This window comes from Bos grunniens, chromosome 18 (assembly GCF_055505025.1).
Source record: "Bos grunniens cultivar Pamir isolate PY7600 chromosome 18, Bosgru_T2T1.0, whole genome shotgun sequence".
Taxonomy (NCBI): domain Eukaryota; kingdom Metazoa; phylum Chordata; class Mammalia; order Artiodactyla; family Bovidae; genus Bos; species Bos grunniens.
The window spans coordinates 54,263,747-54,277,395 of NC_141182.1; the positions used below are offsets into that span (position 1 = coordinate 54,263,747).

Consider the following 13,649-nt stretch of genomic DNA (forward strand, 5'->3'; position numbering starts at 1 on the left):
AAGAAAAACCCAACTAAAACATTAAGAAATTTTACTTTAACATTTAATAATATGAAAATAGAAACACTGGGTTTTTAAAGACTACTTTGTTTCAATTCAGTGGCTCAGTGAACCAGAGAGTAGTGTTTTCTTGTTACTGGAGCTTTTATAGCACATCCTTTCTGGCCTGATTGGAAAGTAAATTCCTCTGAAAAATTCTCCTTGAGGAATTTCTCTTACAGGGAAAATGCTTCCTGGTTAGATCCCCTCTTTTTGTTCTCCGTCTCCCCTCTGTCCATGTATCTCCTTAATACAGACATTTTAACCAGCTGCTGATGGTAATTCATAGCTTTGAAAATCCATTCAGAAATTTAATGTGGTGAGAAGTATGCGGTATTGAGGACATTTAGAAAATGCTCTGCTTTCTGTTAGATTACAGTGTGTATTTCCAATCCTTTCTCCTGTTGGAACTAAGAAGACTTATGGTAACAAGCCACTTTGCTAGTGGCTCACTATGAAATTATTTCCTTATATTATCGTATAACGTATAATTATTATACAGTGTTGTATTATTAGTTTTGGTGGTGTTCAATATATGGTTGTTTGAAACGAAATGCCTTTATTCTTTTCATAAGTAGAGAGAGTAGTTTGGGTTGTGAATAGTGGTGGTAGATCTGTGTTTTACAGGGCATTCCAGATTAGAGCAAGAAGCATTTCTTCTTGGGTGGGGGGTAGGGAGTGTGAGGTCGGGGATGGGAGGGTGAAGCGCACGCCGACGGAGCTGTTGACAGTGTGAACTGGAGCAGTCACGGTAATGCTGGATCACTGGCATTTCTGTGTCCTGTGAAATATGTGGTATCTTGGGAATGTTACCACTTCTTGCCCTGGGTGTTTTGTAGAGATGTTAAAAACGAGAACACCTCCTCTTACCTTCCAGTTGAGGTGCTCTTTGGGGAGCTAGTGTCTTGGTTAAACAAATCGCATAAACAGCGCCGGAAGCTTGGTGATGGGCTCTAAGAGTTCTTAGGAGTTGGCATTCTGTTTTAGTTCAGCATATATTCGTGACAGAGAATTGGAAATACTTTGGAGTGTTTTCCTTTCTGAAGTAGTTGACCTATGTGAAGCTAAATGTCAGGTTCTGTGTTTTTATCTTTCCAATACAAGTAGCTCAGTAAAGCTTAAAGATAAAAGGAGTTACTATTTAAAGGAATATTTTTTTCTTCCTCTGCCATTAACTCTTCAGTTTTGAAAGGATTAGTATTGGCAAATTATTACAAGGGGTGTTCAGATTGTGCTGTTTGAGTAGCTTAGTTGCCCACAAAGAACACTGGTTCCCAGATTTAAACTCTGAAGACATTGTGAAGTCTTGAGCATACCCTGTCTTCTACTTTCTCTTTCTTTGTGGCCTTCAGATCATTAAATTTAGTGACTCAGCTAATTCTTTTTACCCACCTCTTAGAAAAGTTGAACGTGTTTGTGACCAGGCACTTAAGGTTATTTCCTTTAAACCAAGTGTTGAGACGTTTTTAGATTTATAACAGTCTTTGTTTACCGTGTAATTCAGTCCAATTGAGGAACTAGTAAAACTGTATTATTCAGACATCAAAGACAGACGTGTAAGAAGAGTATACTTGGACCAGGGAAACTATTAGGTTTCTAACAAGTGGAAAGTTACCAGATGTCCAAAAATTAACCACTCCTGTGCCAGCTAATTCTCACTTCTTACAGCTTTTTTAGTTTAGCCAGCAGTATTCTGGGTTTAAAATAGCAGTTGCTACATTCTTGAGAGTTGAGAGTGTTTTCTTTAGCATCATTCAGATAACTGAGACTTTGACTTGAATGGGCTAAATAGAAATCCTGCCATTAAAAAATGGTTAAGTGACAGGGCGTTGAATGGACTATAGTTTTTAATTTAGTTCAGGACTGAGCCACTGTCTTTATTTCTTGAGGTTTACAAGCAGGTTGTGGTTTGTTTTCCTGTGATTATTCAGCCCACTTTCCAGAGCGTAAGTGGGATGACTGGCCAGCTGCATGTAGCATTTGCTTGAAGTAGGACCCGTGTCGCCAAGTTGAATTTCAAGACTGGTCAAGTGGGTGACCTTGAGTCCTGCCAGACCCTGAGATGAGGGATTATAGAGAAAGGCTCTGGTAGGGGAGCACCCTTGACTTCTTTAAACTTCCGTCAGCATTCCTACCTGAGGCTCTATTGAACCTGAGTCTCCTCATTATGTGTGCTACTGAGTGATGTGCAAAAAGCAGTTTGATTTTGTACAAATCTTTCCTTTTCAGGTATTTCAGAGATGTATGTAAACATGCGTTAGATATTCATAAGCATCTTATAATTTTACTTATGTAAACAATCACCTAGGGAAGTGGAGGGTGGGGAGCCTGGGTTTTTCTCTTTCCCAAAGATACTATGCTTGTTCCTGCTGAAGTCTGGAGCTTAGCTCTTATAGGAGCAGGCCATTAGGTTATCTGGAGGCTGTTGCTTGCAGGCTCTGAGATTTCCCTTTTGAAAATGGTCAGTTTTTACATGCCATCTAGCAACATTTTGTCTCCAATAGAGGGCTTGACTTTCTGGTTTATCAAAGGAAGACATAGGTGTTTGGGAAAGGTCTTTGACCTTTCAAAGTTATCATCACAGGGGTGCTGTCCCATTTGTTACCCGCTTGTATCAGTCAGAGTAACATGGGGTGGTCTGACTTCCTGTGGCATTTCTTGTGAGACAGGTTCACAGAAGTATATTAAGGTTCTAGAAATGCTGGGTTCCTACCAAGCATAAATGAGATTCAAAAGAAAATTGCTCTGTTTATTTTAAGATATTCTCTTTGGGAATGTCTCAGGAGCCTGTTTCTTTGGCTGCAGGTTCGGCAGTTACAAGGTCATATTTACCTGTGTAAGTAGACTGCGGTGCAGTGTAAACTGTAGCAGCCAGAAGACCATTTATGTAGAGGCGGCCAGAGATTACGCGGTTTCCTTATTTGAGCTGGAAGGTTGCTGAAGACTTCGTAAGACATTATCATAACTTTTCATGACTTCAACTCTTCAGACTTCAGGTCCTTTAAGGTGGCACTTCTCAGCCAAGCTCTGTGGCTCCCTGTAGCCTTTGGGGAGGAATCGGAGCTCTTTGAAAGTGGCTTCATCTGGTCCCTGCTCTTACCTGCTAATGCATCTCACCTGTCTCCCCCCACATGCTCTGTTTCAGTTGATCCTCCCATGGCCTGCGCCCTTTCCTGGGGAGAGAGGAGTCTTTGCACATCTCATCCCCTCTACATCTCATCTGAGGTGGAACTTCCTACAGCAAGACTTTCCTAAATCTAAAAGGCTGAGTTTGGGGACTCTTTAATATGCTCTAAGAGTCATTTATTAATTCATTCCTTCAGTAAATATTTGTGTCAAACGTGGCATCATAGCCTGAAGACACAGAAGTGAGCAGGTGGGGTGACGGGCTCCGTCCTCACAGAGTTTATGTTCTTGTCAGGGAGACAAGCCCCATATTCACACTACCCCCCCCCCATTTGTTTTTTTAAAAAGCTTTTTACTTGGAAGTAATTACAAACTTTAAAAAATGAAAACAATACAAAGGAATATCCTGTGCATTTTACCCAGGTTCACCTATTGTTAATATTTTACTTCATTTGCATTATTCTTTCTCAATATATAGATGTAATTTTTTTTTGAACCAGTCATGTCCATTATGGTCTTTTCTCTCTTAATACTTAAGTGTGCATTTCCTAAGAAAAGGGCTCTTCTCTCACGTGATAGTTATAAACTTCATAAATTGACACTGATAAAATACTTTTAATCATATCCAGTCATAGTATAGTGTCACCAATTGATCTAATGATGTGCCATGTAGCCTTCCTCCTCCAGCCCCTCCACCCCCACCCCATATAGAATTCAGTCTAGGATCTGATAATCGCACCTACTTATAATGTCTCTGTAGCCTCCTGTTGTCTGGAATATTTCTTTACAAAGCCATTCTTTGTCTAGTATGACACTGAATTTTTTTTTTTTTTTTTTTAAACAGGACTCCCCCCTGACCCCACCACCATCACCTTAATGGAATCTTGCTCATTTTGTGTTTGGCGTTTCCTGTGGTTAGGCTGAGGTGTAAGGCATTCCAGGCCACCACACTGCGCGGGGATGTTGTGTTCTCCAGGGGCGTCGCATCTGGAGGCCCCTGGTGTCCTTCTGGCCTCTTTGATGGTGGTCGTTTTTCATTACTCAGAGTGTTGTCCAGTATCTCCAGTGTATAATTAGCATTTGTTTTTCATCTTCCCTTTGCGTCTATTAAATAGTCTGTCAGGAGAAACCTCACTTCTGTACAAAATCCTGCTCCTAATCAAAATTCCCCCCCTAGATTAGCGTTAAGTGATAATTGTCTGATGCAGTAGTATGAACCCAGGTTCCTGTTTTTTGCAGTGGATTGTAATTCATTTTTGTACTTAATCATTTTGGTGTCCAGAGTGTCCCATATTTGACCAGTCGGTACCCCTTGAAACCAGTTCCTGCGTCCTCATGAGGTGCCCTGTCATCCTTTCAAGGCATCCTTCCCTTCTGTTACAACACGTTGTTCCAGGCTCATGCTGTGCCACTCCTGCCCTAGCCCCAGAGTCAGCTGTCCCTCCGCGGAGCATGCAGGCCCTTGTTTTACTCCTCAGCACGCTGCTTCCTGAGGCGTCTTCCTCCAGTAGATGATACTGTACCTCTCGAAGGCACACAGATGTCAGTCTTTACTTGCTCTTATGGCTTTACCTAGCTTAAGGCCTGGTATACTTGATGTTTACTGTAATTATTTGTTTGTTGAAGAACGAAATTGGATTTTGCTCGTTTGGTGATTAAAATTGGGTTCAAAATTATGACACTGATTGGTTTTCTTTTTTTCTCTCCCCCCATCTAGGAGGAAATGTTGGCTATTCGGCGATGAGAGGTGGCAAAAACTGACCTCGTACTGGTATACAAACACTATGAGATCTGACACTTTTGCTTCGTGGGCAGCCAGCCCCCACTGATAATGTGGGGAAGCCTTTGGGTCCACGGGAAAACACTAATCTGATCTTGGAAGTGGCAGATTGTGGCAGGATGTGTCGACGATGATGATGGCAAGAAAGCAAGATGTCCGCATTCCCACCTACAACATCAGCGTGGTGGGATTGTCTGGGACGGAGAAGGAGAAGGGCCAGTGCGGCATTGGGAAGTCCTGTTTGTGCAACCGCTTCGTGCGCCCGAGCGCAGATGAGTTTCATTTGGACCATACCTCTGTCCTTAGCACCAGTGACTTTGGTGGGCGAGTGGTCAATAATGACCACTTTCTCTACTGGGGAGAAGTCGGCCGTTCCCTGGAGGATTGTGTGGAATGTAAAATGCACGTTGTGGAGCAGACTGAATTCATTGATGATCAGACTTTTCAGCCTCATCGGAGCACGACCCTGCAGCCGTATATCAAGAGAGCCGCTGCAACCAAGCTTGCATCAGCTGAAAAACTCATGTACTTTTGCACTGACCAGCTGGGGCTGGAGCAGGACTTTGAGCAGAAGCAAATGCCAGATGGAAAGCTGCTGATTGATGGTTTTCTTCTTGGTATTGATGTTAGCAGGGGCATGAATAGGAACTTTGATGACCAGCTCAAGTTCGTCTCTAATCTCTACAATCAGCTCGCAAAAACAAAAAAGCCCATAGTGGTTGTCCTGACAAAGTGTGATGAGGGTGTTGAGCGGTACATTAGAGATGCGCATACTTTTGCCTTAAGCAAAAAGAACCTCCAGGTTGTGGAAACCTCAGCAAGATCCAATGTAAATGTGGACTTAGCTTTCAGCACCTTAGTGCAACTCATTGACAAGAGTCGGGGAAAGACAAAAATCATTCCGTACTTTGAAGCTCTCAAGCAGCAGAGCCAACAGATAGCTACAGCAAAAGACAAATATGAGTGGCTGGTGAGTCGCATCGTGAAAAACCACAACGAGAACTGGTTGAGCGTCAGCCGAAAGATGCAGGCCTCTCCTGAGTACCAGGACTATGTCTACCTGGAAGGGACTCAGAAAGCCAAGAAGCTGTTTCTCCAGCACATCCATCGCCTCAAGCATGAGCACATTGAGCGCAGGAGGAAGCTGTACCTGGCAGCCCTGCCCTTAGCTTTTGAAGCTCTTATCCCCAACCTAGATGAAATAGACCACCTAAGCTGCATAAAAGCCAAAAAGCTGCTGGAGACCAAGCCAGAATTCTTGAAGTGGTTTGTTGTGCTTGAGGAGACGCCGTGGGATGCCACCAGCCACATTGACAACATGGAGAATGAGCGGATTCCCTTTGACTTAATGGACACCGTCCCCGCAGAGCAGCTGTACGAGGCCCACTTAGAGAAGCTACGGAACGAGAGGAAACGAGCTGAGATGAGAAGGGCGTTTAAAGAAAACCTGGAGACCTCTCCTTTCATCACTCCTGGCAAGCCTTGGGAAGAGGCCCGCAGTTTTATTATGAACGAAGATTTCTACCAGTGGCTAGAGGAATCTGTATACATGGATATTTATGGCAAACACCAAAAGCAGATTATAGACAAAGCGAAGGAAGAGTTTCAGGAGCTGCTGCTGGAATATTCAGAGTTGTTTTATGAGCTGGAGCTGGATGCTAAGCCCAGCAAGGAGAAGATGGGTGTCATCCAGGATGTGCTTGGGGAGGAACAGCGGTTTAAAGCGTTGCAGAAGCTCCAAGCGGAGCGGGATGCCCTCATTCTGAAGCACATTCATTTCGTGTACCACCCAACCAAGGAGACGTGTCCTAGCTGCCCCTCCTGCGTGGACGCTAAGATTGAGCACTTGGTTAGTTCTCGGTTTATCCGACCGTCTGACCGGAATCAGAAGAATTCACTCTCTGACCCCAACATTGATAGAATCAACTTGGTGATCTTGGGCAAGGACGGCCTTGCCCGAGAGCTGGCCAATGAGATTCGAGCTCTTTGTACAAATGATGACAAGTATGTAATAGACGGGAAAATGTATGAGCTCTCCCTGAGGCCAATAGAAGGGAACGTCAGGCTTCCTGTGAACTCTTTCCAAACACCAACGTTTCAGCCCCATGGTTGTCTCTGCCTTTACAATTCAAAGGAGTCTCTGTCGTATGTGGTAGAAAGTATAGAGAAGAGCAGAGAGTCCACGCTTGGCCGGCGAGATAATCATTTAGCCCATCTTCCCCTGACTTTAATTTTGGTTAACAAAAGAGGAGACACCAGTGGAGAGACCCTGCACAGCTTAATACAGCAGGGTCAGCAGATTGCTAGCAAACTTCAGTGTGTCTTTCTTGACCCTGCTTCCGCCGGCATCGGTTACGGGCGCAACATCAACGAGAAGCAGATCAGTCAGGTTTTGAAAGGTCTCCTGGACTCCAAGCGCAACTTAAACCTGGTCAGTTCTACCGCTAGCATCAAAGACCTGGCTGACGTCGACCTGCGGATCGTCATGTGTCTGATGTGTGGGGATCCTTTTAGTGCAGACGACATACTCTTTCCTGTCCTTCAGTCCCAAACCTGTAAATCTTCCCACTGTGGAAGCAACAACTCTGTTTTACTTGAACTCCCAATCGGACTACACAAGAAGCGCATCGAACTGTCTATTCTTTCATACCATTCCTCATTTAGCGTCCGAAAAAGCCGATTGGTCCATGGGTACATTGTTTTTTACTCAGCCAAACGTAAGGCCTCCTTGGCTATGTTACGTGCCTTTCTCTGTGAAGTGCAGGATATTATCCCTGTTCAGCTGGTTGCACTCACTGACGGCGCTATAGATGTCCTGGATAATGACTTAAGTCGGGAGCAGCTGACCGAAGGGGAGGAGATCGCTCAAGAAATTGATGGGAGGTTCACGAGTATCCCCTGTAGCCAACCCCAGCATAAACTGGAGATCTTCCACCCCTTTTTTAAAGATGTGGTGGACAAAAAGAACATCATTGAGGCTACGCATATGTACGACAATGCTGCCGAGGCCTGCAGCACCACCGAAGAGGTGTTTAACTCCCCCCGGGCAGGCTCCCCCCTCTGCAACTCCAACCTGCAGGACTCAGAGGAGGACATCGAGACCCCATCGTACAGCATGTTTCGAGAAGACACACCATTGCCCTCTCTGTCCAAAGACCATTCCAAGCTCTCTATGGAACTGGAGGGAAATGATGGGCTGTCCTTCATCATGAGCAACTTTGAGAGTAAACTGAACAACAAGGTGCCTCCGCCAGTCAGACCAAAGCCTCCTGTGCATTTTGAGATCACCAAGGGGGACCTGTCTTACCTGGACCAGGGCCACAGAGATGCACAGAGGAAGTCCGTCTCGTCGAGCACCTGGCTACCTCCAGACGGGTTCGATCCTTCTGATTATGCTGAACCCATGGACGCTGTGGTCAAGCCAAGGAATGAAGAAGAAAACATATACTCGGTGCCCCACGACAGCACACAGGGCAAGATCATCACCATTCGGAACATCAACAAAGCCCAGTCCAACGGCAGCGGGAACGGTTCCGACAGCGAAATGGACACCAGCTCCTTGGAGCGGGGCCGCAAGGTATCCATGGTGAGCAAGCCAGTGCTGTACAGGACGAGATGCAGCCGGCTGGGGAGGTTTGCTAGTTACCGAACCAGCTTCAGCGTGGGGAGCGATGACGAGCTTGGGCCCATCCGAAAGAAAGAGGAGGATCAGGCATCCCAGGGTTATAAAGGAGACAACGCTGTCATTCCATATGAGACCGATGAAGACCCGAGGAGGAGGAATATTCTTCGCAGTCTAAGAAGAAACACTAAGGTAAGACACGACTTTAGAGCTCTTGGAGTGACTTGTACAGCATCTTGGGGAGAGTTCATTGATGATGACAGAGATTTTCAAGGACAGCTTACCCTGGCTAAAAACCGCTGTGTGTGTGTTTCCTCCTTGACTTGCCTTAAAAAGTAAGCAGTGTTGAAATGATACAAATGAACTTACAAAACAGAAAGAGACAGACTTAGGGAAGGAACTTACGGTTGGAGGATAGAAGGGATATTTAGGGAGTTTGGGATCTACACCTGCACACGGCTGTATTTAACACGGATCACCAATAAGGACTCCGGTGCAGCTCATGGAACTCCGCTCAAGGTCGTGTGGCAGCCTGGATGGAAGGGGAGTTTGGGGGAGAATGGATGCATGTGTATGTGCCTGAGTTTCTTCCTTGTTCACCTGAAACTGTCACAACGTTGCTAATTGGCTATACCCTAATACAAAATAAAAAGTTGGAAAAAAGTAAACAGCGTCTCAGAAAGCTACTACTGGTAGCTCTCAAGTGGTAAGGACTTTTGGAGGGATAACCTGAGAAGTCTTTGTCCAAAACAGTAGTTAGGTAATTACTGAAATGAGCAGATCACGTAGAACTTGTCAGTATCCGGACAAGCAGCGAGCTGGTGACGACATGCTTGGCCTTTCTTCACTGAAACACCAGAATCCAGCATCATGGTCCTTAGTCTTTGACTGAGAAAGGAACGTTTCATCCATACATCTCTTAAATACTCCTTTTTCCCCTTGATGATCTGTAAAGGTTGCTGCGTTTTAGGTAGGGAAAAATTGGATGATTATTTTACTTGAACACGTAAATCATTGAAGGGTCTTCAGTTACATAAATGAAAAATAATCTTGCCTCTGCAGGTTATAAACCTGTCCCATGTTTGTAAAATGGAAGTGCCCTCCAGCTCTTTTAAGTGAGTTGCTACTGCTTGCAGATTTGATTCAGGGACCACAGGTGGGGTGGGAAGGGGGAAAGGCCGACTGTGTGTAGGAATGCCAGGCCTGCTGCCAGACGCAGGGGACACAGCCCAGCGCAGCGGCAGGCGGAGTGCCGTGTAAAGGGCAGTGCGCTCTGTCCTTGTGGACTTAGACCTTGAGATCTAAAAGACGTTTCCCAACTTTATTTCCCCTAGTTAGAGTAGGGGAAACACCCTTTATTTCTCAGAGGAGGTGTCAGTGAGACACCACGACAGAACGCTTAGACACAGGCCGTCCCCCAGCATTGTGTATGCAGGGGGCCCCAGGGTCCAGGCTGCCAGCTGGTACCTCCTGTCAGATCTGCGGCGACATTAGATTAGAAACAAAGTGCACCCTGACTGTACTGAGCGTGAATCATCTGGAAACCACCCCACCTCCTTCCCAGTATCGCTCCCTGGTGCCAAAAAGGTTGGGGACCGCTGGTGTACAGGATGGTTTCTCTTCATTGAAAGTTTTTGCTCCTTTCCCTGCTGTGAAATGGCAGAGAACAAAGTCATGTATCTCAAAGTGTTTCAGGGAACTTTGGAAGAAAGGTTGTCCCAAGCTTTCATCATTGCAAGATATACCAAACCAGAGGGCTCTTGAGTCCAGGCTGTTTTGAGAGCTGACAATTCTGATGTAGAATGCTATCTGGAGGCCAGTTCTATGGCTCATATTGGCTGAGAGGGCCCTTGGAGATGGAGGACCTTGTGCCGTGGCCCTCACAGGGAAAGCCTGTTCACACCCTGCCTGTCCCCGGACGGCATACAGCCTGCCCCTCTGCCGCCATGGCCAGAGCGTCCAGAGCTCTGACCTATGGCGTGTCAGAAGGGGCAGGGCAGTATCACTGTGTATTCTGTTCCCCTCCCATTCTGAGCTCAAGGTTGATAAACAGCGTGGACAGTCTTCTGTTTGCTCTCCCCATGTTTGGTTTTACTTTTGTCAACCTTCATCTGCCATCAGTATTTTGTTCTCTAAAAGCTAGTGGTGGGCAGGCCAGTGGAAAGCAGTTCTTATGTCAGAAGCCAGAAAGTAGCCTGACTAGCCTGCCAGTGTTTCCCCGGAGCTCTCCTGTTTGATGATCCTGGAATCCAAACATTTTGAACACTGTGACTTTCCTCTCCTCCTCCAAGTGAAGACTGTTGCAGGCACAGCTTATCGAAATGCTGACAGTCTTCTAATTGTGGGGGTGTTTGCACACCTGGGAATTAGGGAGGTGGCATAATACCACACTGTGAATTAGAACTGTTTTTCTGACTTCTAGCTACATTTATAATACTGTTGAAAATAATGCTTGTAAAACGCATCCCCAAACAAGCTGTGCTCTAAAGAGTAGGCTCTGCAGAGAACCGCTGGCTACAGGGACCTCTGAGATAGCCGCCTCCATGCTGGTCACGTGCATCTCCTCACCTAGAATTGCCTCATATGGGTCAGCGTGCAAGGAGTGACCGGCTTCCCGTCCCTCCTGGTTATCTGGGCCCCACCTCTTCAAGTCAAACAGAAACGATTACCTCTGGCCCCAGAGCAATAGCGTGCCAGAAGTCATTTAGGAGTATCCTTTGGAAAGAGTGAGTAAAAGGTGAAAATGTCTTTTCCTGCCTTGGAAAATGGTGCCTTAAAAGGAGCCTCGCTGCTTTGTCATCCTAATGCAGAGAGAAGCGGAGTCTTGATTCTGTTCCTGATGGACACAAACCTTCTATTAAAATCTGTTGTTGTTAAGGAATCAGACTGACACTTGTTCTACTGGAAAAGCAAGATCCCATGGGGCAGAGAGTGCCAAATCCCCCTACACAGGGGCATCTGGTCTCTGACTTTTATTGGCATGACAGAGCAGTACAGTATTTATTTGAAGTGAGGGGAGAGCCAGGTGGTAGTGGGAAACAACACGCTTAGTCCCTCCCACTCGCCAGACACCACTGGGGAAATGGCACAGGTCGCTCTCACCCACGCCGCAGCACCCAGGGGAGGCAGCGAGACGCGCACAGCTTCTGAAAATAGGTGGTCTGCCTCGAAGGGCAAGGGCGCAGGCATCCTGTGCTGGGGCTGGTTAAGGTCATGCAGTGTGCGGTGGTGGGGAGCCGGGCTCTGGGAGCCGGGGGCCTCCATCAGATGCCAGTTCCTCCAGTTCCTCCTCGTCCTTGCTGGGGCTTTGGGGACGAGATTCACCTCCCATGTCCCTTCAGCAAGAGGAGCCAACGCAGTAGCACTTCTCTCATAGGGTGCGAGAAATGGAATGAGACTGTGCATGAAAACACAGTGAACTGCGGGCTGGATGAGCATTCATCGTTATTTAACTTGACCTTGAAGAATGAGTAGAATTGAAGAAGTGCTGTGAGGAAAGGAAAGACTTAACGGTGAAAATGCGCATGTTGAATTCAAGGACAGGAGAACGCTGGTCTGGTCTAGCTGAGAGCTTTAGGGACCCAACACTGTCCCTCCCTTTTCTCTAAGTTTTAACCCTATATGTCACTTAGCTGCTTTCTCAGCCCTTACCTTATCAACAAGCCTAACAACAGCCAAAAAAGCTATGCTCCGAGTAGCTGTGTCATGTGGAGAAAGAAAAATTGCTCAGTGCCCTTGGCTGATATTCTGGATTAGCTCTTTACTGTAAAACTGGAGTTGGAGTTCAGGGAATGGCTTTCGTTTCTAATAATGAAGTGCAGACTCTGAAGCTCACTCTCATTCCGGGTCCTTTTCCCAGCTGAACCATTTAGCAACCCACCCTCATAGTGGGAGCCTTCCGCACTCAGCTGAATGAAATTGAAAATCTACGATTGCACTTCAGTGGGGTCCATGAATAGATGCTTTGTCCGTAGAGAGTTGTCGTTGCACATGGTCTCTGTCTCCCAGCACCGTGCGTTTGCAAAGATGAGATCAGGAGCAGCAGGGTCTTATTTTAAAGCCAAAGAACAGGCTGGAGCGCCTTGGTCCACAAAATGTACTGTTTGGGCAGGCTCACATTGCTGAATTCAGTGTGCTTGACCACGGATTTAAAGAGAAGACGCTATTGGCTGTTTACCCTTCTATCTGGTGTGCTCTTATTTTGTGTTTTAAAAAAATAGACAAAACAGAATCATAAAGAAAATCTTTGAGTCACTCTAGCTACCACATGACAAGACAACCTATTGAAAAGCAAACCAATTCAATCACGCATTGTTTGGTCTATAAGGCACCAAGTAACCAGTTTGACAGTTTGTGTCCCCCCCGGTGAATTGGCTTATTTCATCGGATTCAGTGAATTGGCTGGTTGTTGTGGCTTTGTGTGGACACAGCTCTCATTTTGTGAGGCCTAGAACGGAGTTAAAGTTTCTAGTGTGAATAAAAACCAGCTGGGGAGTTGGACTGCTCCCTCACCGGGAGGGATGCTGCATTTTGACAGGCTGAATGGTGTGAAACATGAGCTCTTTGTAACCTACCCGGGAAGGACTCCCAGTGTGCGCTCCAGAAGAGGCTGGCCCTATCTGAGCTCTCTAAGGCCAGATGAATACCTTGATCTTAAAAATGGTGTTGGGATGCCGACTGGACCTTGGATTTTCTGATTCCTGAAAGAATTTTTTCTTTGAAAAGAAATGCTCTTGCTCCAAGGGCCTCCCACATGCCGCTAGTGGTAAAAAAAACCCCGCCTGCCAATGCATGAGATATAAGCGATGCAGATTTGATTCCTGGGTCAGGAAGATCCCCTGGAGAAGGGCATAGCAACCCACTCCAGTATTCTTGCCTAGAGAATTCCATGGACAGAGGGGCCTGATGGGCTGTAGTCCACAGGGTTGCAAAGAGTTGGACACGACTGAAGCGACTTAGCACTCTTGCACGCTTGCTCCAAAGCACATGTCCATTCACTCTTTCAGGAAAGAAACGTTCAGCTCCATGCACGGGCGTTCCCTGAGCACTTGTATGCCTGGCCTTGTGCTGAGTGTCACACAG

The 13,649-nt window shown here is 46.2% G+C and overlaps 1 protein-coding gene across 2 annotated transcripts in view; it reads left to right on the forward strand.

The window, feature by feature from the left end:
* Positions 1–13,649, forward strand: part of ARHGAP35 (Rho GTPase activating protein 35) — a 115,117-nt gene that overhangs the window by 34,462 nt on the left and 67,006 nt on the right. For both annotated transcript variants that reach the window (XM_086353285.1, XM_086353286.1), the window contains exon 2: positions 4,883–8,759. In XM_086353285.1, coding sequence (XP_086209411.1) covers positions 5,076–8,759 — 3,684 coding nt within the window. In that variant the 5' untranslated portion in view covers positions 4,883–5,075. The remainder of the gene's footprint in view (positions 1–4,882; positions 8,760–13,649) is intronic.